General features: G+C 43.4%; 3 protein-coding genes across 3 annotated transcripts; 2 read left to right on the top strand and 1 right to left on the bottom strand.

Annotated features, from left to right (window-relative positions):
• Positions 1-9,618: 9,618 nt before the first annotated feature.
• LOC133914081 (uncharacterized) lies at positions 9,619-10,878 on the top strand. The gene is made up of 2 exons (XM_062357234.1): positions 9,619-10,584; positions 10,692-10,878. Exons 1-2 carry the CDS (start codon positions 10,215-10,217, stop codon positions 10,736-10,738), a joined length of 417 nt encoding a protein of 138 aa, XP_062213218.1. The 5' UTR covers positions 9,619-10,214; the 3' UTR covers positions 10,739-10,878.
• Positions 10,879-16,179: 5,301 nt separating this feature from the next.
• On the top strand, positions 16,180-19,013 carry LOC133915259 (PITH domain-containing protein At3g04780-like). Its single transcript, XM_062358349.1, has 7 exons — positions 16,180-16,497; positions 16,753-16,876; positions 17,426-17,474; positions 17,563-17,623; positions 17,750-17,796; positions 17,883-17,960; positions 18,702-19,013. The coding sequence occupies exons 1-7, from the start codon at positions 16,330-16,332 to the stop codon at positions 18,748-18,750; spliced, it is 576 nt and encodes a 191-aa protein (XP_062214333.1). The 5' UTR covers positions 16,180-16,329; the 3' UTR covers positions 18,751-19,013.
• A 184-nt stretch (positions 19,014-19,197) lies between these two features.
• LOC133915258 (protein LIFEGUARD 2-like) lies at positions 19,198-20,449 on the bottom strand. The gene is made up of 4 exons (XM_062358348.1): positions 20,176-20,449; positions 19,948-20,061; positions 19,683-19,840; positions 19,198-19,578 (listed from the first exon to the last, which is right to left on the bottom strand). The coding sequence occupies exons 1-4, from the start codon at positions 20,447-20,449 to the stop codon at positions 19,372-19,374; spliced, it is 753 nt and encodes a 250-aa protein (XP_062214332.1). The 3' UTR covers positions 19,198-19,371.
• Between the last annotated feature and the right edge of the window lie 3,751 nt (positions 20,450-24,200).

Raw genomic sequence — 24,200 nt, 5'->3', positions numbered from 1 at the left:
GGAAATGGTATAAGCAAATACAACGTTTGTTTGGCTCAGCAGGGGAATGGAATGGAAAGCTATTGCAGTGTTTCGTCACTAGAACCAGATTTAGATCTGAACAACTAGAAATCTAAGAAGCCTCATCTGCACCAAAGAACAAGGCTAGATCTGAGAAAGTAGAAATAAAAAAAGACATCATCTGCACAAAAAAACAAACAAAAATTATCTTCCGCTAGATTTGAACAGCTAGAAACAAATCGACCTATGCAAAGTGGGAAGCAAAACGGAGAAGTGACCAACCAAATACTGAGGCCAACATCGGTTGATCTGCATCTGTGCATTTGCTCATCATCTGCCCATTAGCTATGATCTCGCCACACTCTCCTAACGGCGCTGAAGGGGTTCAAACGAAGGAGTGGCTGAAGCTTGAAGAAGGCAAGTATGTGGGCGCCAGAGCAATTTTATGCGGTATCGATTTTTACATTGGCCTATTTTCAGTTACTGTGGCTTTCAATTACAGGGCGCTGTAACCAAATACTAACTAACGGCTTCAAATAGCACTGTAATCCAAATGCATTACATTTGACCGAACCAAACACTACCTTAGTGCCTTTTTTCACTGATCTAGAAATCTCACCCACTCGTAAGATGCTGATAGTACCTTTTTCACTGATCTTCATTGGTTCTGTTCTTCTTTCTCAGATTTTCAAATCACAATACACTAAAAGATGGTTTGTGGTGCAATCAAATGATGACATGAGAAAGCCAAAGTATTGGTACATTTAAAAATCGTCTCAGTACTAGTACTTCTCATTTAACTAAATAAAGAGAGAGAAAGAAATGCCTTTGGCTCTAGTTATTCCCCGTGTTTGCCTCTTGTGCCGTTCTTTAACTTTATTTATAATCTTCTTTAGCTTCTATGTTGATGCTTACACGACCCAATCAACAGAAACAATCAAAAGTATGTCGCCTGCACGAATTTTGACGATGTGGCTTCAAGGATGCTTCCCGCTTGGAATAGTAAAGGCACAAGTTGTGCAACTTTTCTGTATTCACTATTCAGTGTCTCAGTGGTCATCGGTTTCAGCTAGTGTTATAGACTATTTTTGTGAGGATTTAGGTGATCAGCCATATCACCTTTGCTACTAATAGACTATTTTATTATTCAAAAATAATTATAGCCTACTTCCTAGGTATTTTACTCGACTCTAGAAAGATTCTTTTTAATTCTATGAGTGGCACACATGACTAATTCTCATCTACCGGAATTCTGGGTAAATACTCGCGTTTGTTTTTGATGTATGAACAACTGTTGAGTACAAAGGAGTCGATGAAACACGACATAAGCCAGTATGAGCTAATTGTTGGTGTACTTGAAACCAAGAAATAGAGGACTAAGTAATGAGTGATACCGCGTTGGATCATGTCAGGCTCCTCTGCAATTTTCCAATAGGATAAAGTGAATCCGTCAGGTCATCAATTTGCCATTAGTTGTCATGCTTGGTCAAAATCTAAACAATGAGTAAAATATATGATATATCTAAGAAAAAATTACAGACAAAGAAATATATTCAGGTAGAAATACTTTCTTGTTTTGCCCGGCCTCCTCCTCTTCTGCAGGTTAGATCCGTGGAGAGCTTCGTGACGCCAAGCTATCCGTAGGATGGCACGGTCGCGAGGAGGCGGCGGGCTTGCTGCTTTGGTCTTGGCCTTGCGTGGACTGTCGTGCGCGAGGGGCGGGTTGTGAGAGCCACTGGCGAAAGTTTTGCCTGATTTTGCGCGGCATCGATGACGGTGACATCCTTGGGCGTCGTTCTCCTCCTTGGAGGCGTTGTCATGACGTCTCCCCACTCCCATCCCCTGGAGTCTCTGGGTGAAAACCTGGTTGGGGTTTCCGAGCGAGCGACGGCGGCGTCTTGACGTCACATCCTCCTTGGAGGCGTCGCTCTGTAGATCCTTTTCTCACGCTGCGGTGGTCGTCGGCTTGGTCGGTTTTGTTTTGAATCGCTGGCTTCTTCTGTAGGTTTGCCCCTATGCGCTTGATTCATGGCGGCTTTTCATTCTAGTTTGGCACTTCTCGACAGCAATTTGTTCCAATGCACGCTTCCGAAGTGATGCGCTACCGGCTCATGTGACAGAGAGGTGGCGTGGGAGCATAGCTCCACCAACTGAGTTGTGTTGTGGCGGTGTGGGAGCAGGGCTCCGCCGACTGAGTTGTGTTGTGGCGGTGTGGGAGCAGGGCTCCGTCGGTCGAGTTGTGGCGGCGTGGGAGCGGGGCTCCGCCGACCGAGTTGTGAGAGAGGTTGTGTTTGGGTTGGTTAGCGTACGAGTTGAGCTGGGTTGGACTTAGCTATTGTATGGTTGTGCCTTTGGTTTAGGCGTTGTTTTTGTTTCAAGGTCATATTGTTATCTTGCGGTTATCAGTCGGTTCTTTTAAACTGTGTAGTTTGTGAGATTTTTGGATCCGATTTTCTTTATAAACTAAGTCAATTCTCTCATTTTTAAAACAATCAGCAATACTCTTGCCGTGCTCTCGGAAAAAAAGAAATACTATCTTGTTCTTGTCTGTTGGTGAAGAAGTATCCTAATCATAGGCCTGCATTTTGTTTCAGATGGTGGTCGATTCATCGCATTATATTGCAATGCAAGGTGGTGGGTCAAGCATCTTCCTTAACTCCTATCTTAATCCATCTCTTGCTCTTGACCAGTGAGATTTGCTCATAATCTCACATGATTTGCACTTCCCAAACTGCTGCGCGAGACCTTCACATCACACCCCGGCACAGAACCGTTTGCATCAGATTCTGATGTGACCTGCGACTTACTGCTGTTCAATTGTTCATTGCAGCAGCACAATTTGGTGGCACGTCGAGTTCGTTGAAATTGAATCGCCCATTGGCCATTGGTGAGATATTGCTATCGTTTTCGCTAATGATTTGTGATCCTTTTATGTTTCTCTGCCTATGAAATTTGCATTTTATTTTAATTCTATGATTTACTACTACCTCTGTGTCATAGTACAGTTCCGATGAGGCATCTGTTGAAACATCAAATGTCGAGTTGTTTGGGAACTATTTGGCGAGCAACATTGCCACAGCAACCTTAAATGAACTGATACTATGTATTTCCTACAAACTTTTCGTATGAAATTCCTCAAAATCTTGTGTTTCAAGCATGCCCTTCGTATATTTCTGGCAATTTGTTTTCCTTTCTTCCTCAAGTAATTGCGTCATTTGTGTTTGCTATTTGTTGTTGCTGATGGATGGCATAATTCTTGGCATGCATGCATGCTAAGTATATTTGACATGGCCATTTCATCTAATTGTTCCCATTTTTTATTTCTTATGATGTCTAGCTGCTCTCCCGGTCTCCCCATGTCGGCTGCATGTGTTGACCAAATAATATCACAATATGCTTCTTATTTCTTAATTATGCAAGGGATATATACCACTATTATTGGAGATTATTTGAACCCAAATGTTGGGTGATGTGTCATGTGTTTCTGAATTCTGAGCTGTATTAACTCGGTTTTTTTTTTGTTTTCCATTAAAATCTGGTTGCAAATAGTTTTTTTTTTGGACAAGAAAAGGGTATGCATCCAAGTCTACAGGTTCATGCCACTAGCTTCATAGAGTTAGTCACCTTCATTCAACTTAACACGTGTTTACATATGTTTTTGCTGCACAGTTAGATGGTCAGAAATACCATTTATGAAATATTTCAGTACACAGTGGGAAGAACTACAATTACGAGAGACTTTTTGGTGCAATACTGAGAGTCTGTTTGATTCACTACCATCTATTACTGTATCTATGGTAACATAGTACTAAGGTGTGACGAACAAATTGCTCGTCACATCTTAGGCAAAGTTTGACAAAGAAATTAGTCTATGACAAGATCAAAAGCTGAAAAACTATAGCACATTAAAATTGTAGTAGTGAACCAAACAACTGTTAGAAAAAATCTGATAAAATATAGCAAAATTCGGTGGTGAACCAAACAGGCCTGAATACAATGATGCATATGTAGATGGTGAGACGTCTGGTCCGCTCTTCCGTCACAACGAAGTGTTAGAGTTCATGAATATCCTGCACCTCTGGTGCATATCCGGCAAGCATACATGGCCCTGATCCCTTCCGGATTACATGCATGCGGTTGATTTTTGGAGAATAGCAAGATGATTTCCATTGATCAACCAGCCAGTATAAATACACGGCAGTATACAAGGTGTACACGGCAAGAATATGTAATTTCCTAATCTATTTGATTGGTTTCCTAATCTATTTGATTAGTTTCCATACAAAGGATCATGTACAAATATCAACCGCATGCATGTAATCCAAAGGGGATCAGGGCCATTTATGCTTGCCGATCTATTTGATTAGTTTCCATACAAAGGATCATGTACAAATATCAACCGCATGCATGTAATCCAAAGGGGATCAGGGCCATTTATGCTTGCTGGATATGCGCAAGAGGTGCAGGATATTCATGAACTCGAACACGAAGACTAACGCAATGCAACTTGCACGGAGATCGATGTGATCTTCGCGATAGCTTACATAAAGTATTGCGAGAAATTAGAAGCTTCTTTTTTTTTCCCTCTCGTTTGATTCTTGCCGTCGTTAGGCATGCACGCAACAGAGCTAGAGCAGAAATTCAGTTTCACGCGCGCGGTGTGCTGCTCGTGCCTCCCCCAGCGGGCCTACTTCCGATTTTTGGAAAAAAAAATCAAAAACTTTTCTAAAAACTTTTCTGAGCAAACTTTTCTGGTTAACCTTTACTCAATTTTTTTTTAATTTTTTTGGAAAAATTATCTAGAAAACTTGTCCGAATAACTTATTCGAATTTTTTTTTCTAAAAATAAAAAAACGTGAGAAGAAAAATTTTCAAAAACAAAAAGGTGAAAGAAGCTATCTAAAAAATTACTACTTGTATCACTGGCTCGCGTGCGAATTAGCCTTGTCCGAGCTAGAGGTCACCGTGTCCAACATCAACATGGAGAGAGATTTGCTTGACGTGTGCCCAACCACGGCATGCTCACCAACTGCAGAAGAAAAAAATCGGTTACGTTTATTTGGTCACGCACGCGTGCCGTGTCAGCTGCTACGCACGTACCACGTTCCTGCACCCCGTCTTGTCCCTACTAATTTCCAAGTTGCAACTATAAACTATACATAGTACTGCTGTATTTTAAGCTTATGATCTGCCGGCATCAACGCACAGAATTTTGCATCTGGTTGAAAAGTCACTCTGAACGAGCGATGCGCAGGGAAAGGCACCTCGACAATCGAGGTGAATATACGGGCTATCTCAATAGTGCGTCTTTAATTTATTTATCTGTTGATTTTTATCTCATCTTATATTTTTTATATTTATTTTTTAATATAAATAAATAATCGATTTTAATAAAACATATATCCAGCCTAGAATTTTCCACTCTGAACCCGAACTCCCGACTCTGAGTACGTGTGCCCGTGCGCTCATTTCTAAGTTGCAACTACAAACTATACGTGGTGCTGCTGTGTTTTTTAAGTTTATGATCTGCCGGTAAAGTCTGTAACACTAGATCAACGAACAGAACTTTGCATCAAGTCGAAAAGTCACTCTGAACGAGCGATGGTAACTGCCAAGAGGAGAAGGCTGCCGAGGTGCGGTCAAAAGGTTCCTGGCATGCGGCATAACAACATTTGGGCCTCTTTCTCCGGCTCGGCGAGGGGAACGGGCGCATGCTTCTTTGACGTTCTTCTTCCGGCGAGCGGCGAGCGGCGAGCGGCGGACGGCGATGGTATCGACCATGTCTTGGTCGTGCGGGCGGTTCGGGAGGCCTTTAGAGGCTGTGTCGTTTTCTTCTATATAAAACACCCTCTTGCACTCAATGTAATTTTCGGTTTCTTTTGAGTGTTGATGTTTGGCCCTCACAGGGCTTTGTATGGTCTCCTGTAATCTTTTCCAAGTCAGCAATATAAACTTCCCCTTTTCGCAACCAAAAAAAAAGGGTAGGCGCGCGGGGCGCTGCTTTGATCGAAACTCTACAGGCGACCAAACAGCGAAGCACACAGAACTGCCCTGTATCAACCACGGCCGTTGTGGCACTGGCGCTATCACGGCATTCATCGGCAGTGCGGGGGCAACGGGGAATAGAAAATTTCACTAGTTATATATTTAATTTATGTTAAGTTTATACCGAGAGAATATGTAAAAAAAATTATATATCAGAATTAACGAATATATAGGTATTAGATAGGAGAGATGAACGATTAAGATAGATCGTATGTATGTAAGAACATATAGAGTGGTATTTCCTCACACACCATCTCTCAACTCCACCTACGTGCATCTGCGTGTCTCCACATCACATCCGTACTGCACTTGTCGGGAGACTAATTCCTTCCACGCACACGGCGCGTGTTGCACGGAGCCGGCATCGACACCACGAACACCTCACCTCGACAAGGTTGGTCCTAAAAGTTGGATTGATTGCCTGTATAAGAGCAACATGACTCAGCAAATACGTATAATCTCAGAAAGAAACATGTTTTATTGCCTATATGTACTATTTCAGTTTGATTTGGTGGATGCAAATGTACGTCCATAGCTTGGCGCATGAGCCCTCAGTAGCATGTCCTGACAGAAGCAGGCTCATGTATCTATTTATGTAGACGTACCCACTTGTCAGTATCATAAAACTATTTTCATATAAACAGTCAATCACAGTCTTAACTCTTGTATCTACTTATACAACCTCAGATTTAGTCAATTAAACAGAAATTTAATCCAACTTATTCAGACAAACATAACTAATAAAATACTTTTTAATAAATATACATGCCTCACCTTGCTAATATATCTATACCAGCAATCAATCACTCGGTGGCTTCGCTGTTATCCCCCGGCCTCTGCCTAGTGCTGTGACTTGCAGGCGCGTCGAAACACAACCCACTTCTGCGCGCGACGCGGACTAGCAGTCAGCAAGTGGGCGGGCTCCTGTGGCCGAGTCGCCGGCAGAACTCAAACACCGACCCGCACCTAGAAGGTGGGGCTTTCTTATTTTTATATTTCAAAAATAAAAAATTACAAAACTAGTCGTTCATTTAAAAAATTAAAAAAAAGATATTATCGAATGTTGGAAGGACACATATTTAAAAAAATAAACATATGCCTGTCACCCTTCCAATATGCAATATGTTTTAAAAAATAAAATGTTGCATTTCCAGCGAACGACATGTTAAAAATTTTTAAAAAATATTGTGGTATATTGCTCTCAAAATTTAAAATAATATCAAAATAGCCATGAATTTTTTTAAAAGATTGGTGATCTAGAGAATACTACGATCTATCTATAAAAAATTGAACCAAAAATATAATCTTTGCAAGGAGAAAAAAAGATGAATTTTATTATACACAATTTATCATGGAATTTGTCTTTTTTTTCCTCATTGTAGATCATATTTTTGGTTGAAATGTTTTTTAAGCTAAATTATAGCATCCTTTACAACATACTTTTTCCAAAAAAAATCATGATTATTTAGATAGTGTTTTAAATTTTGAGAGAAATAGATCGCAATATTTTCTTGATCTTTTAACTTATATTCGGTTGAAATGGCGACATGGCTTTCACAATATAAAAATAAAAATAAAATCGAAGGTGGGCGTTGCTTTAATTTGCTCCAGTTTGAGGGATCCATAGAGCCGTTTCGCGCAAGCTTGTAGGAGCGCACTGTTGGTTTTGATCTCGGCTCCACTCTCCCTAACGTCTTCTAACTAACAAACGAAACGCATGGGAGCCGTTTCTCACATGCACCGTGATTGGGGGTGCATCCAACGTCTTTGGTTGCGGTCCCACCTCGTGCAGCACTGCATATATAACAGATGTGAGGGGTTTCGGAAGACACTATCTAACTCACGAAGTCAGCCGCCTCTCCTCATATCTTAACCCTAATCCAATCCTTAGGGTGCTGTCAACGAGGTGAAGACCGCTGCTTCTTCATCTAACACGTGCTGGTGATCGACTACATCGGCCAAAGCCTCTTCATCACGCCGGCGACCACTTCACCATCATCAAATGGCGTCACCGAACTCAGGTAAACACCTCACGCTTCCGCACTTAGGGTGTTTGATCTTAGGGCTAGCTATTATGTTGATTAAGTGAAGCTTTAAGGTCTAACATTTGGTATCAGAGCCATCCTAGTCCCTAATCAAACCCAATTAGTCTTATTCATGTTGAATTACGATCGGTTGACGCCAATTAGTGGTCAATTGTTTCCAATTTTGATCGGTTTAAGTACATTGATGATAAATTATGCGATTTAAGTTCAATTTTAGGCTCGGATCAATGTACAAGTTCATGTTTATGTCTCGGATTAATGAAATTAGGACGAATTCTTGTATACACTTTCATAAATTAATCAATTCGGCTCGGTTATGATGTTTTGAGCCTTAATTGGACATTAGTTAGCGCTGTTGGTATGAGATTAAGGTCAATTAGTTTATGTTTAACGTGTTTTAGCTCTAATCGACCTCGGGTCAATTCAATCAGGCAACTCTTATGCTTATCTATTCATGTACTAAGCTTCTATATTGTGTTTATGTGTTCATGGGGCTCGGGTTTCGGTCAATTAGGCTCGGATTAAGTGGGATTAAGCAATTAGAAGGAGGGGAATTGGAGAGATTAAGAAAAACCCTAAGAAATCCCCAATTCCCCCCCAAATCCGAACCCTAAACCCCAATTTTTCCCCACAATCCCGAACCCTAAGACCTTTTCTCAGAACTCAAAGCAATAGAAGGGGGGGGGGGGGAGGACTTACGGCTCCGGCTGTTCATGCCCGTCGGAGTTCTCCTCCGACGGGATCTTCCTCGTGCGCGCGCGGTTCATCCGACCGTTCTCGCCTCCTCCGTGGGACGAGATCTCCTCTCGCCGCGCGCTCATCTCCCTCTCCCCTCTTCTCTCTCGTGCGTCCGGCGGCCGTAGTCGGCGCAATCTCTCTCTCTCTCTCTCTCGGCCGGGCCGGCGTTTTCCGTCGCCGGCAATCTCTCGGATCGGGTGGATTTTTCGGGGAGGAGAATGCCTTTTAGGGTTAGGGTTTTCCGCCGACAGCTTTTTATTCCAGGCGTTTTCGTCGGCTGGCCGTCGATCGCGATGAACGGTTAAAACGCTCCGGGCCGGCGCGCGCGCAATGGCTGGGCTCTGCCCTCGCTCGGGCCGGGCGCGGTGGCTGGGCCGTGTCCTCGGCCAGGCCAGCGCGTGTACGCGAAAACAATTTCGGCCCGGGCCGTGCTGATGGGCCAAGCCAGGCCGAAAGGCCTTTTTGGGCTGCATTCAATAAAGCTTTGGGCTTTTCCATTTATTTGGAATTTCCAGTGATTTTTTAATGTTTTTTCATTTATGCACTGGAATATCTAATGAAATTAGCCCAAAATTAATGATGATTAATGCATAAAATATTGTTGTTAATTCTCTGGTTCAATTGGATCCAACGGGAAAAATTTTCCAGAGAATTTTACGATCATTTTATATAGGTTCATAATTACTATCTGACCAAAGTTGACTGTAATTATGTGCCATCTTTATGTGTTTATTTAAATTCTTTTCCGTTTTCTGCCCAACGGTGATCCGGATTGGAGTTTTATTTTTTGCATGATTTTAATCAGACCAACGTAGGGTTATTTTCGTGCAAATTTTTTTTTCTTATGATAAATTCACTAATCAGGCACAATTCTTCTCTCCAGCTCTTAACGCTTCCTCTATTGCCGCCACTATTGACGGCATAGAGCAACTCACGGGCAATAATTTTCCTGCTTGGAAAGCTAAGGTGACTGTTGTCCTTGGTGTTTTAGACCTGGATTATGCACTCAGGGTTGACGCTCCCACAGCTCCCACCGATGGCGTGGAAAATTATGATGAATTAAAGAAAACTTATGATGCACTTTCTGAGAAGTGGGAGCGGTCCAACCGCATATCTCTTATGATAATGAGGAACTCAATATCAGATGCTATAAGGGGAGCAATCCCAAACTCAGAAAAAGCTAAGACGTACTTGGCATCTGTGGAGGAGCAATTTAAAGGCACCTTCAAGGTTTATGCCAGTACACTGATTCAGAAGCTCCTCAACACTAAGTATAATTATGGGTCTGGTGGCATAAGAGAACACATCATGATGATGACAGATATGGCTGCCAAACTCAAGGGCATGGATATGGAAATCTCTTAGGGTTTCCTTGTCCACTTCATTATGACATCTCTCCCTCCTGAGTTTACTCCTTTTAAGATAAATTACAACACTCAGAAAGAGAAGTGGAGCATGAGCGACTTGATCGCAATGTGCGTCCAAGAGGAAGAGAGGGTGAGGGCTGAAAATAAAGATTTTGTGAATCAAATAAGCAGCCCCAAGAATAAAAGAAAATTCCAAGGGGATTTCAAGTCTAAGAAAAAGTTGCATTTCGTCGCTAAACACGACAAGGCAGCACAGAGGGCGCCCAAGGCATTTGCTCCTTCTGCTCCTGCCTCTCAAGAATCTAAAGATGACGGATGCCACTTCTGCCACAAGAAGGACCACTACCAAAAGGATTGTGTTGGTTTCCTGAAGTGGCTTGCAAAGAAGGGTAATGATTTCATAACATTTATTGATGAATCACTTTATGCTGATTTTTCTCTTAATTCATGGTGGATTGACACAGGTGCCACTGTGCATGTTACCAACTTCTAACAGGGATTCCTTACCACGAGAACATTAAGAAAGGGGGAGCGAAGTCTTAGAGTGGCCAATGGGAAGGAAGCTCAAGTTGAAGCTATCGGATCCCTTCCATTAGTTCTTAATAGTGGCTTCACTCTTAGATTAAATAATGTAGTTTATGTTCCTTCTATGAGGAGGAATCTCATTTCAGTTTCGATGTTAGATGATGATGGTTTTCATTATAATTTCGGAGACAATAAATGCATTCTTAAATTTAATTCAAATGATATTGGTCTTGCCATCCGACAAGACAAACTTTATATGCTTCCTCTTAATGAATCCTCTGTGACGATGAATATCTATGATGTAAGCCATAAGAGAAAGAGAAGTACAATTAATGAGACTTCTTCGAAACTGTGGCATTGTCGTTTAGGCCACATTTCGAGGGGGAGAATGGAGCGTCTCATTAAGGAAGAGATTCTCCAACCCTTAGACTTCTCCGACTCTGACCACTGCATAGATTGCATTAAAGGAAAATACGTTAAGCAAATAAAGAAAGGGGCCACTCGAAGCACAGGATTATTAGAATTAATTCACACGGACATATGTGGTCATTTTCCTGTGAAATCAGTCGACGGTTTTGATTCTTTCATTACCTTCACTGATGATTTCTCCCGTTACGGCTATATCTACCCTATTAAAGATCGATATGAATCTCTCGACAAATTTAAGATATTTAAGGCTGAAGTAGAAAATCAGCACAACCTGAAGATTAAAGTAGTGAGATCGGATCGCGGGGGAGAATATTATGGGAGGCATGCCACATATGGGCAAATCCCTGGTCCTTTTGCCAGATTCCTTCAGGAAAATGGCATAGTAGCCCAATATTCTACACCTGGTAAACCTCAGCAAAACGGGGTAGCTGAGCGACATAACCGCACGCTTATGGACATGGTGCGAAGTATGCTCAACTATTCTAGTTTACCAGTTGGACTGTGGATGGAGGCACTTAAGACAGCCACACACATTCTTAATCGGGTTCCCAGTAAATCAGTTCCAAAAACACCATATGAATTATGGACTGGAAGAAAACCCTCTTTAAAGTATTTACGCGTGTGGGGCTGTGCAGCTGAAGCTAAAGTCTTTAATCCACATATTGGGAAACTAGATCCTAAGACAGTTAGTTGTCACTTTATCGGGTATCCAGAAAGATCAAAGGGATATCGTTTTTACTGTCCAGATAGGATCACTAAGTTCGTAGAAACAAGACACGCTGTGTTTCTTGAAAACAGGGATATGGAGCCAAGGGAAGTTAATCTTGAAGAAAAACGGGTTTATGTTCCTACTCCACTGATACAAGAGTCACACATCCCTGTGCCTCATGTGGTTGCACCTTCAGTAGAAACTAACGTCAGTACACCCCCTGTTGAGGTCTCTGAAATTCCTAATGATATACCTAACGATGAGCCTCAGCAGTCCCCTGCAGTACCCAGTCCTTGTCCTGCAGTGCATAATGAACCGATCAGGAGATCACAGCGTGACAGGAGACCTGCCATCTCGAACGATTATGTCGTTTATATGAATGAGGATGTTAATGACATAGGGAAGACAGAAGATCCCAACTCATATAAAGAAACCATGATGAGTAAGCATTCGTCTGAGTGGCTTAATGCCATGAATGACGAATTAAAATCTATGAGCGATAATGATGTATGGGACCTAGTAGAAATTCCTGACGGAGCCAAAACAGTAGGATGTAAATGGGTCTACAAAATAAAACATGACTCTAATGGGAACATCGAAAGGTTCAAAGCAAGGCTCGTAGCTAAAGGCTTCTCGCAAAGAGAAGGAATCGATTATAATGAAACTTTCTCTCCTGTATCAAGTAAAGATTCTTTCAGAATAATTATGGCGCTCACAGCACATTATGATTTAGAGCTGCATCAAATGGATGTAAAAACGGCATTCCTTAATGGTGACTTGGAAGAAAATGTTTACATGGCTCAGCCAGAAGGTTTTGTCATGAAAGACAACGAACATTTGGGATGTCGCCTTAAGAAATCAATTTATGGTCTAAAACAAGCGTCTAGACAATGGTATCTCAAGTTTGACAAAATCATCAGAAATTTTGGCTTTAAAGAAAATGAAGTTGATAACTGCATTTATATAAAGTTTAAAGGGGGAAAATTCATCATCTTAGTTCTTTATGTGGATGATATCTTATTGGCCAGCAGTGATGAGAATATGCTGTTTGAGACCAAGAGATTTCTTTCCTCTAATTTTGATATGAAAGATCTCGGTGAAGCCTCTTATGTTCTTGGCATTGAAATTCATCGAGATCGGTTCAAAGGAGCATTAGGTTTATCTCAAAAGGCATACATTGACAGAGTACTAAAGAAATACAATATGCATAAGTGCTCTGCCACGCCTGCTCCTATTGTTAAGGGCGATAAGTTTGGGACATATCAATGTCCAAGGAACCAATATGAAATTGATCAAATGAAGACGGTTCCTTATGCTTCAGCTGTCGGAAGCATTATGTATGCTCAAGTTTGTACACGCCCTGACTTAGCTTTCGTGACCGGGATGCTTGGCAGATATCAATCAAATCCAGGACCGGACCACTGGAAAGCCGTTAAGAAAGTCCTTCGCTATTTGCAAGGCACTAAGAACTACATGCTTATATTTAGAAAATCCGATAACCTTGAAGTCATTGGTTATTCGGATGCAGACTTTGCGGGGTGTGTAGACACTAAGAAATCCACATCAGGTTATATCTTCACCCTTGCTGGAGGAGCTATCTCGTGGAAAAGCTCCAAGCAGACACTTACAGCATCTTCAACGATGCAAGCTGAGTTTGTGGCATGTTATGAGGCTACCGGGCAGGCTGTATGGCTAAAAAACTTTATCCTGGGACTAAGAGTGGTCGACAGTATTGCAAAACCACTTACATTATACTGCGATAATCAACCCGCAGTTTTCTATACGAGTAACAACAAGTCGAGTGGTGCTGCCAAACACATCGACATTAAGTATCACGTTGTGAAAGATAGAATCCAGGATCAAACAATAAGTGTCAAGCACATAAGCACTAAGTCAATGCTTGCGGATCCACTCACTAAAGGTTTACCACCTCATATTTTTTTGATCATGTTGCCGGCATGGGGATATTGGAAAGTCTATGATTCTGGATTAAGAGGACCATTAAACAAACCAACTCCCATCAAGTATAACGAATTTCCATTTCGAGATGGAATGGTACACTATAGGTATTTGGGTTTCAGTGATATTTTATTGACCGCTGTAATACTTTGCCTTGGTATGCTGTTTCATTGAGAGTGGGCTTATGATGTTAGCCTTACGATCAAGAGGAAGAATGTTGGTTTTGATCTCGGCTCCACTCTCCCTAACGTCTTCTAACTAACAAACGAAACGCATGGGAGCCGTTTCTCACATGCACCGTGATTGGGGGTGCATCCAACGTCTTTGGTTGCGGTCCCACCTCGTGCAGCACTGCATATATAACAGATGTGAGGGGTTTCGGAAGACACTATCTAACTCACGAAGTCAGCCGCCTCTCCTCATATCTTAACCCTAATCCAATCCTTAGGGTGCTGTCAACGAGGTGAAGACCGCCGCTTCTTCATCTAACACGTGCTGGTGATCGACTACATCGGCCAAAGCCTCTTCATCACGCCGGCGACCACTTCACCATCATCAGATGGCGTCACCGAACTCAGGTAAACACCTCATGCTTCCGCACTTATGGTGTTTAATCTTAGAGCTAGCTATTATGTTGATTAAGTGAAGCTTTAAGGTGTAACACGCACGCCATTTCGTGGAGCTTATATGCATCCACGAACAGAATTATTTCGGTCTTAATATTTTCAGATGCTTTCAATCTTGATTTATCACAATGTCTGCCGCCTCCATATTTATGGGGTTTGTACTTTACAATGGATTTGTTTCCTTATCCATGGCATGCTTGGAAGAGACGTTTATGGCACTAAGAAAGTTTAGGGCTTAGTTATTTGCATCACAGTCTGACAGTCCCTGTTTCCAAAAGGCCAGTTGACTTCCTATTTAATTTAGGTAAGTGTCCACACGGATGAAATCTTTCTATTTCCGTACCAAACGTATGCCTATGCATGCCAGATCGGGGTAATTTTTGGTCGTCGCTTACGAGTCCGGTTAGTCTGTGAGCTCATCTACACGAAGGCGATCTCAAGGGCACAGGCAACACGACGACACAGCGCCTAAATATTCAGATGGATCGCAGAGCCACACATGCTTTGTTCCTCCCTGTCGGCTGCGGCGACTCCGGAATCCCGGATGCAACGAAGAACTCTGGATGTAAAGCCACCAATGCCGCCTTTGTAAAGGCGTAAAGCTCACAGCAGAAGCCCTCACCAGAGCCTGTGCCATATTATCTGTATCAGGTGTATCTGTTCTGTTCGTGTGTATATTTTCGTATGTCGTTTGGTTGTATGTATACATTATTATTCTTTATACTTACAAATGCAATTATACAATTAGAGTCTGACTCGGTGGATACGTCTGCTAATCTGTAGATATATTATATCTGCTATAATACTGTAACAGATCTATTCGTTGATGTCAGCTGTAGTATCGTTATATCCGCTCATCTAATTTCAGTGCTAAAGCAGTGCTTACGAGTTCCCTTGATTGCTGATGGTGGTTTAAAGTGACGGTGTCTCCAGGTAACTGTAGGTCATGTGAAGTCGACCTGTCTGCGTGTAATGTACATGGTGTCTGTTGATAATCTATATATTTTTTATTCATATAATTTGTATGTTAAGTCGCCATGAGGCCTTGAATCTGAAGCCTGTTTGTGAATTATAACATCGATCACCGCCCTGAATTATAACTAGCGCCTTCAAAATTGTACTTAAGCGCTTTCATCTCGTGTTTCTCTCTGAAGTTGTGGACACATGACACATTGACACTCCGTCCAAATGAAAAATGCCAGTAACCCTATAAAGCTAGAAATGGGATATTCTTTTATTGGAATATAAGTTAACCTAGACCTGAGCCTTATTCCTACCTTTTTAGCAAGGGATGACTTGGAGCGGTGGCGGAGCTTTGCTGGGGCCAAAGTGGCCATGGAGTGATTCTTTTTTCTTTGGAAATCTAATAAAATTATTAATCATTCCTTTAACAAAGATAATCGTTTCTTCTGGAAGTGGCACGGAGTCAAGAACTTGAAGTGCGGATGGCATAAAATAAAAATGGACTTATTCGATAATAAATCATGAATTTGAAAGTTATTTGAAATTTAGCGAGGTAGCTGATTTAAGATATATTTGGTTTGAGTTTAATCATACATCATACACTTAAATTTTTTTAACTAATTTTGTCATACCTATGACTAAAAATTTATTAGTTATATTTTTTATGCTAGCCATATTTAACTACGATTAGTCGTGGCACATTAGACATAAACCAATCATGTATTCATGGCCTTCTACTGAACATCATCTACAAACTCGTCCCGACCGCACCGCTTCACGAAAAGCCATAGCATAACAGCCGCCGCAGCTCGGAAGTCACCTCACGAGTCGGATTCGCTCGCTCGCCTTCCCGCACGCGCGCACGCGGCTCCCGGACGCTCCCTCTCCGTCTCGGCCTTCCAGAAGCTTCCGGAAGCCAATCCATGGCCGCCGCCAACACCGTCGCCGCCGCGCCCCCCGCCGCCGCCGCCCCGGCCCCGGCCGTGCAGGTGCCGCGAGGGCAGGTGGATCTGGTCGATTTCATCGACTGGAGCGGCGTCGAGTGCCTCAACCAGGACTCGTCCCACAACATCGCCAACGCCCTCAAGCAGGTACCACGCTCCCCACGACAAAACCCTAGCTTGATTGGCCCCTTCTCCGATTCCGCGGATTTTAGATTTTGTTCTTCCCGCGATTTTGGTGGGGCAGTTCGATTTTTTTCTCTTTTTGCGGAAACTTTCCCTAGGGTTTCGTAGATGGTGGCGTCGTGCGTGCCCGATCGCTCGTGGCTAGCGAGGTCGTGTGTATTTCATGCTGTTCTGTTGCGATTTTAATGGCGATTGCGTTGTGGTGCTTGGTTGTTGCAGAATTACAGGGACGACGAGGGGCTGTACCTCGCCAGCGATTCGGACGAGCAGCTGCTTATCTACATCCCCTTCATGCAGGTGGTCAAGCTGCATTCCGCGCTCTTCAAAGGCCCCGAGGAAGAGGGTGAGATTTGCAACTCCCTGTTAGGGTTCTGTGCGTTAAGGCTAGATTTGTTGCGTAAATTGACAGGTTTAAGTTCGAATTTGGTGGCAGTAACTAAGTTAGAAGCAAGGTCTAGTCGTACCGTAGCAAGAATACTCGGTTTAGCATGTTAGGTCTGCGGGGATCCTCATGACTAGATGGTGGCACATCAGTTGTGGCTTCATGGATTTAAGTTTGCTCCTGATTTGGTGGGATCTCTATGCAATGCATTGTTAGTTGTGGTGCTGGTGCTGCTGAAAAACTACAGTTTTCTGTTACCTCTGCATTCGCAGACTTGCAACAGAGATGCTCACTAGTTTAAATTTCGGGTTCTTTGTGTCTATGTCAACTTGCATTAGTATTGCCAATCTTTCCGTGCGCGTTAAGTCTCCCTTTTATCCCTCCTTACAACAATATATTCCCTGATATTCAGACAATCGCTTTGTTGATGGAACTGCACGATGCTCTGTCACTGCAATTTTTCTGGTTGTGCTTCTTTTTCAAACAATAATGTCTCTTTTGTCATAACAGGCCCAAAAACGGTAAAGCTCTTCTCCAACAAAGAGCATATGGGTTTCAGGTATACTGCCTCTTGACTAGTTCAAACTTTTCGAAACACATTATCATTTCCATTTAGGCTGACCATAAATTTATGCAATAAATGGCAGCAATGTCAATGACTATCCACCAAGTGACAGTCTTGATCTATCCTCTAATCATTTGGTAGAGGTATTTTTTTTCCGGAACTTATCACTCCACTTTTAAATATTTTCATTGATGGCCATCTAGTCTTTGACATCATGGTCATTATTGTTTTACCTCAAATTGATGAGCCTTGGCCTTTCTTCTTTGCAGAATAAACCCTTGACTCTAAAGTATGTCAAGTTCCAAAATGTTCGCAGGTATGCACATTTCTCTGGTGTGCGTGCTTTCTCCCCACTTTTAGTGTCCTCTTGCTGTTTCTTATGGCCTTTCGTTATCATTCTAGCCTGACTATATTTATTGAGGACAACCAAGGTGGAAGTGATATCTCAAAAATTCAGAAGATTGCGCTATATGGAACGACGTAAGTTTTTATTTTTACTTGTTTTACTAACAGAGTAACTGCATTTGATGCACACTGTTATGTTTCCCATTTGGTTGGTGCTCCCTTTTTTTTTTTGCAATGGTCATAATTAATCTAGTTTTGTTAGTGTGAAGATAAGTAAAAGGATGATGACTCGTTTAAAGTAAAGTAACCGAAGAAGACCCAGGCGGAATATTACTGACTTATTTTGGGAAGGAGAAATTGCATTCCCGGAATAAGAGCAGGAATTGGAAACATGTATTCTCCGAGCTAATGAGGTTAATTGAATTTGTGAGGATTAGTGTTAGATTGGTATAAATAGACATTTGATTTAAGGAGTTGATTGGCTGCTTGGTGATTGATAAGATAGTTCAGTGACGGTGCAACCTATGGGTACTGATCCCAGCTATGCACATTGCTGTTTCCCCCTTCATGATCTTTTAACTTCGTAAGGGATGTAGGATTGAAGAAGGCCTTTTGTGCTTGCACATTTGTATGTGCCTATATCACAAAAAGTGGCTATGACTTTTGCCAGATTTAGTAACTGGCTAATTTAGCGATAATTGAATGGTTAAAGCAATCATTTTACCAAATCAGATCAGAATGTGCCTGGAGAAAAAAAAATCCATCTTCAGGCATTGGGATTGAGAAACTCTTCCGCCCCCTCACCTTCCTCCCAGATGCATGTATGATGGAAGGTGTCATTTTCCTAAAGCTAAAATTGTTTGGTTCTTTTTGCAGTGTGGACACGACAAATATGAAGGACCTGAAGAAGATAGAAGAGCACTAAGACCATACAAAGCTTAGCGTGTTCTTGCGGGTGTATGGCATACTAGAAACAGTTAACTGTTGAATTGAGCAATTTCTAGTTGATCTTGGCAACTTTTTGCCCCAATTCTATACATGCGTTGTTTGAGAGTGAGTCTGGTGATGCTGAAGCGATTGCCTCTTGGCATCTTGTAATCCTGCTATTTATGGCTTGGGTGTGACAAATGAAACGATATTCCTTCCAGAAATCCGAATTGGTTTCGAGAATGAACCAAAATTACCGCATGGCCGTTTGATCGTCTTTGCTAAACTTGCTAGCGATACTTCGTTTCTGGGAAGTTTGGTTTGTGGTGAACATTTCTTTTTTGTTTTCGAACATTTCTGAAACCGATGAATGCATTATCGCTGCAATTTGTCATGCACAGAGCTCTGTTGCTGGCCTGATGGCTTGGTAATCTTTTTGCGGCTGCTGTGATGTAGAGTAATGAATTGGATTGGCAATATTTCCTTGTAAATGTCCAATCACGGCGGTTCTGTTCGACCCTATCTATACGGTACAAATTGTCTTGCAAGTTTGCAACCCATCTTGGTACGTTACATATGATCTGGTGTGCTCACAAATTGGCAGAACAGGCTGATCCTCTTATCCATCGGCAGCTTCAAGAATGGCGAGGATCGCCTGGAAGAGGTTGATGATGTCGAGGTAGAGCTCGATGGCCGCGGCGACGTACTCGTCGTAGGTGTAGCGCTTGATGAGGTTGTCGGTGTCGTAGATGATGAAGCCTGAGAACACCAGCGCGGCGACGCAGCCGTACACCAGTGTCATCGTCCTGCCCATCGGGAACAGAATCTGCAAGCCGCGCACCCATGTGAGCGGAGCGGAGCGGAGCAGAGCAGCTAGGCGAATCGATTTGCAGTGGGATTTCGATGACAAGCAGGCAAGCACGGATTCACCTGGACGAGCGAGTAGAGCAGGAGGACGAGGCACGCGGCGACGAGGAAGGGGCCGAGGAACTCGAAGTCGTAGCCTCTCTTGGCTGCCCAGAACGTGTAGAGGGTCAGCCCGACCACCACCACCATCGTTATCCCCGCCGCCTCCAGGATCACGATCCCTGTTAGTCTCCAGATGTATCATATAGCTCAACATGAATTAGTTCTACAAGCTAGCATGCACAATGTGGTCGCGCATGTCAAGAAGCACGATCGTGCTTGCGTGTACCTTTGGCGGATAGGCAGCCGAGCCCGACGGCGAAGCTGACGCAGACGGTGAAGAGCGCGAGGAGCACGAGATTGATCGGGTGCCGCTTCCGCCAATATATCATCGGGATCATCACTGCTCAACGTCGTCGGCCACCAAAATGCACCGATCAGCCAGCCGATCGACGATTAATATATGCACCGTCGGCCGTCGATCAAACGAGAATCGAGGGCACCGTGCGTCACGTACCGATGAGGGGGGAGAGGATGATGAGGACGAAGGCGGCGATCGCGGCCGGGGTGCGGGCGCGGAAGAAGACCCTGATGGGGCCCACGAGGTTGACCGCCGCGGCGACGGCCACCGTCAGCAGCAGCTGCAGCGACACGATGACGTACACCTTGCGGATGAAGGCCCACCGCAGCTGCGGGCTCTCGATCATGTACGGATACATCGCGCCGCCGCCGGCGGGCCCCGGAGGGTAGCACGCCTCGGCGTCGTGGCTGCATTTACCCTGCTTGCCCATGGCTGATCGCCGCGCGCCTCGGTCTCCCGCGTGCCCGAGGAGTGAGGGAGGGAGAGAGAGAGAGAGACAGCCGGCGGGCTGGTGGCCGGTGCTCGCGCGCGGCTCCTTGCTTGATCGATGGGTTGCGTAATTGCGTTTGGTGAGGGATGCGTAGGCGTATATCGGGAGCTTTGGGCGGTGGAGAGAAAACGCATGGGAGAAAGATGGCGGGAGCTGCAGGAAGACTTCTATTCTTGGCGCGGTCAAAATGTCCGTTTTCCGGTTGTAGTTTGAATCATGTGATCTAACAGTTTCTATCTGTTTTTCGGTTGTTTTTCAATTCACACCTCCTAAATTGCATCTGAAATTTAGGAGGTACGATCCGGCAAAAGTTAGGGAGGAGGAAATTTTGGGGTTCAAGTTTAGAAGGATTCTAAGATTATAAGAAGTTTCGGAGGAGGCAGGCTGGCTAGATGGAGGAGACAGGTTATGGGTGGCAGTGCAGTGAGTTCTGCATTTTCGTTGAGCAGGTTGGAGTGGGAACTAGTAGGCGTGCCTAGTGGTGCAACTTTTGGGCCATGTTATGGTACATTACACTCCATCAGTTCTGCCTCTCATTTAGCTATTAGGCTGAACTTTGGTGAGTGGGCCGTCCCATAGGGTGACATGTTTTGGGCCCAAAGCTCCCCATCTAGGCTATTGTGTAAGTCGGTGGGAAAAGTGAAATTAGGCTTACTGCCAAGGGAATGGAACTTGGGGCATGTGTTACTGTTGGGTCATAGAATGGTGATGCAGCCTGGCAGGAGAGCTTGAGTATTGACTAAGGTATTATTGTCGCTGGCATGTTAGCTTCCAGCGGATGGGATCTTCTGGGCAAGCAATCTTCAAAGCCTACATTTCCAGTATGAGAGGACCTGTTGCGCCAGCAGCGTCATCATCCTCGGCTGGAGCCATTATCGCTTCTGTGATGCTTGGGAGGCAAGGCTGGTTCGCGGGCTTCTGGTCCACCTCTTGTCGCAGACGACGACGTGCTTCCAGAGGATCCACCTCTAGGACCCACTTCCCCCAGTGTTGTGGCCAACAGCGTCTGCGGTTCGTGCTGTGGTATGCTCGCCTTGATGAAGTTGACATGCCTTCCTCACTGGACCACCCACCCGAGCTGCCTGCATCGGGCGGTGATCGGTCGCACTTGTGATGCCCCACCCGGATGAGAACAGACCGGCGCGGTGGAGGCTAGTCGACGTTGCAGACGCCTAGGAGACAGGTGAAGGGGTATTGCTTTGGCAAGGTGTCGTCGTCGGTGGCCTGTAGTCGATTACGTGGTCGAGGTGGATCAGCGTAGGAGACCATATTTACTAGACCTACGCACGGGCGTCGCTCATCGATGTAGCCCTCATTGCTATAGGTCCAGACCTCGCCGTCGCATCCCGCCTCCAGGAGCAGAGTCCCCTCCTTAGCGTAGGCGTTTGGGTTTGTAGAGAACATAGCCCTTTTAGAGCATGTATGTGATTTTGGTGATTAATGATAATATAATTAATAGGACTAATATATTTATCAAATATATGCTTTAGTAAGTCTCATGGATGCAATAAATAAAGAAACCATTGAATCGGAACTCAAAAAGTTTGAATTAGACGAGTTCAAAAAAAATTGCACTTACTGGATGGTCCAGAGCTCATTAAAATGTACATGCTGGAGTGTTTTCGGCTCAGAAAAAAGAAAATTGAAGAACACACCAAATGGTCCGGCGTTGAAGTGGTTTACATGCCAGAGCATTTTCCAGGAGCTGCTTCTCGGTGGCAGAATGAGTTTGAACGTCGAATGGTCCAGCGCTCAGAGGCTTGTACACACTAGAGTATTCTCAGATGAAGTTAAAAATGTTTTGCATGCCAGATGGTTCGGTGATCAAAGGATCTACACGCTAGACAAATGGATAGTGAGAAGTGGCTCGGTTGGCTCAAGTATACACCCTGAATAGTCTGGTGATAGAGTTCGAAGTTACACCGAAACATCCGATGTTTGCAATGAGTTTGAGTGGGATTCTAAAGGATAGTTGCTACTGTTGTACACACTGGATGGTCTAGTGTTTGTACTACTGTTGACGCTAGATCATCCGATGTTCACAGCTTGTTTGAGCTGTTAGAGCAACGTCTAGTTCACGGGGTTGAGGCTATAAATACTCTTCACTCGATTATTTGAGGGTGTTGGAGTTCAGAGAAACTCCAAAGTGAAGACGGTGGTAAGTGTCAGAAAGAAATGCTTGTGGTGAGGCTTTGTCTTGGTGGCTCAACCTACTTGAGGCATAGGTGGCTCAAGGGTTATGACCGGGTGCTGCCCGGGAGCAATAGCCTAGGTGGCTGCTCCAACATGGATTAGGCGTGACATTTATGCTATTGATATCGTGAGATAACAATCTTTTGTACCGAGTTTGCTCTCTCTACATTCTTTACGTTTTCGTATTTATATAGTTGCAATCTACTTTGCGTGTTTACTTATAGAGTAATTTGCTAGGATTTGCTATAAGTTATAAACACTTTAGAACGGTATAATAGACACACTAGATAAATATGGAACACATTTAGATAGAAATTAATATATATTTATCTTATGAAGTTTTTGGAACCGATTAGTTTTAAGTGTCTTAATTCACCCTATCTAAAAACATCACCGATTCTTACAATGGGGTTTGGGAGTGAGGCGCGCTCTGGTATAAGGTTGATGGCGGGTAGCGGAGAGAAGTAGTGGGAGGTAGGCAGGGGTGGGGGTCTGGGGTGCAGGGTTGTGCATGCTCTAAAATGACGGGCACGGTAGCTGAACTTGAAGCAGAGGATCTCTGCATTAATGGATCTTGTGGTCAGAGGGAGGCACCAGAAACACCATCCGACGACATGCTCTTTAAAGAGGAGGCTAAGGGATTATGAGCTTTTTAAAAAATAATATTATTTTTATTGTAAAATTGTGAAAATAATAGTTAAATTTATAAAATTATAAGAATATATACCTGACGGCATACGACACTCCACATGTTGATATCCTACGTGGCAGTGGGTCCAAAGGCCTGTCACGTACTGACAACTCATGTGTCCCATAGACGATATTTAAAGAAAAAATTGTAACTTTTTAATATGATCTCGGATAGATCAGCTTTATATGAAAATTGTGCCTCTCAATGATATCTACAACTTTTTATTTGAATACCTTTTCATTTGAATTGATTTAAATTCCTAAAAAGTGGCTAGAATTTTTAGATCTAGTTTTTCAGATCTGGAATTTCTAGCCACTTTTTGAATATCTAAACGAATTTAAATGGAAAAGTGTTCAACTATAAAGTTGTAGATCTTATTAGGATTCATAATTTTTATATAAATATCATCTATATATGAGATTATATGAAAAAGTTATGATTTTTTCTTTAAATATTATCTGCGGGACACGTGACTTATCGGTATGCAGAGTGGCGATAGGCCACCGAATCCACTGCCACATGGGATGTTAGCACGTGGAGTGCCGACAGGTCACTAGTCGGTACTACACATGCTGACGTGTATCTATTCTTGTAATTTTATTAATTTGGATATTATTTTTGCAATTCTCAAATAAAATAATATTATTTTAAAAAAAATTAGGGGATTCTTGGGTGCCGGTAGAGTGTGGCGGCCCGAGCCATTGGAACACGGGTCCTCTGCCATCCCCAGGGTAGGCCAAGAGAGCCTATCTCTGACGCTTTGCCTCAAGGTGTCTGGGCGCTGATGCAGCACATCATCCCTTCTCT

The sequence above is a fragment of the Phragmites australis genome, chromosome 4 (assembly GCF_958298935.1).
Source record: "Phragmites australis chromosome 4, lpPhrAust1.1, whole genome shotgun sequence".
Taxonomy (NCBI): Eukaryota; Viridiplantae; Streptophyta; class Magnoliopsida; order Poales; family Poaceae; genus Phragmites; species Phragmites australis.
The sequence above is the reverse complement of the archived record's forward strand: the minus strand, read 5'-3'. Positions and strand labels throughout refer to the sequence as shown.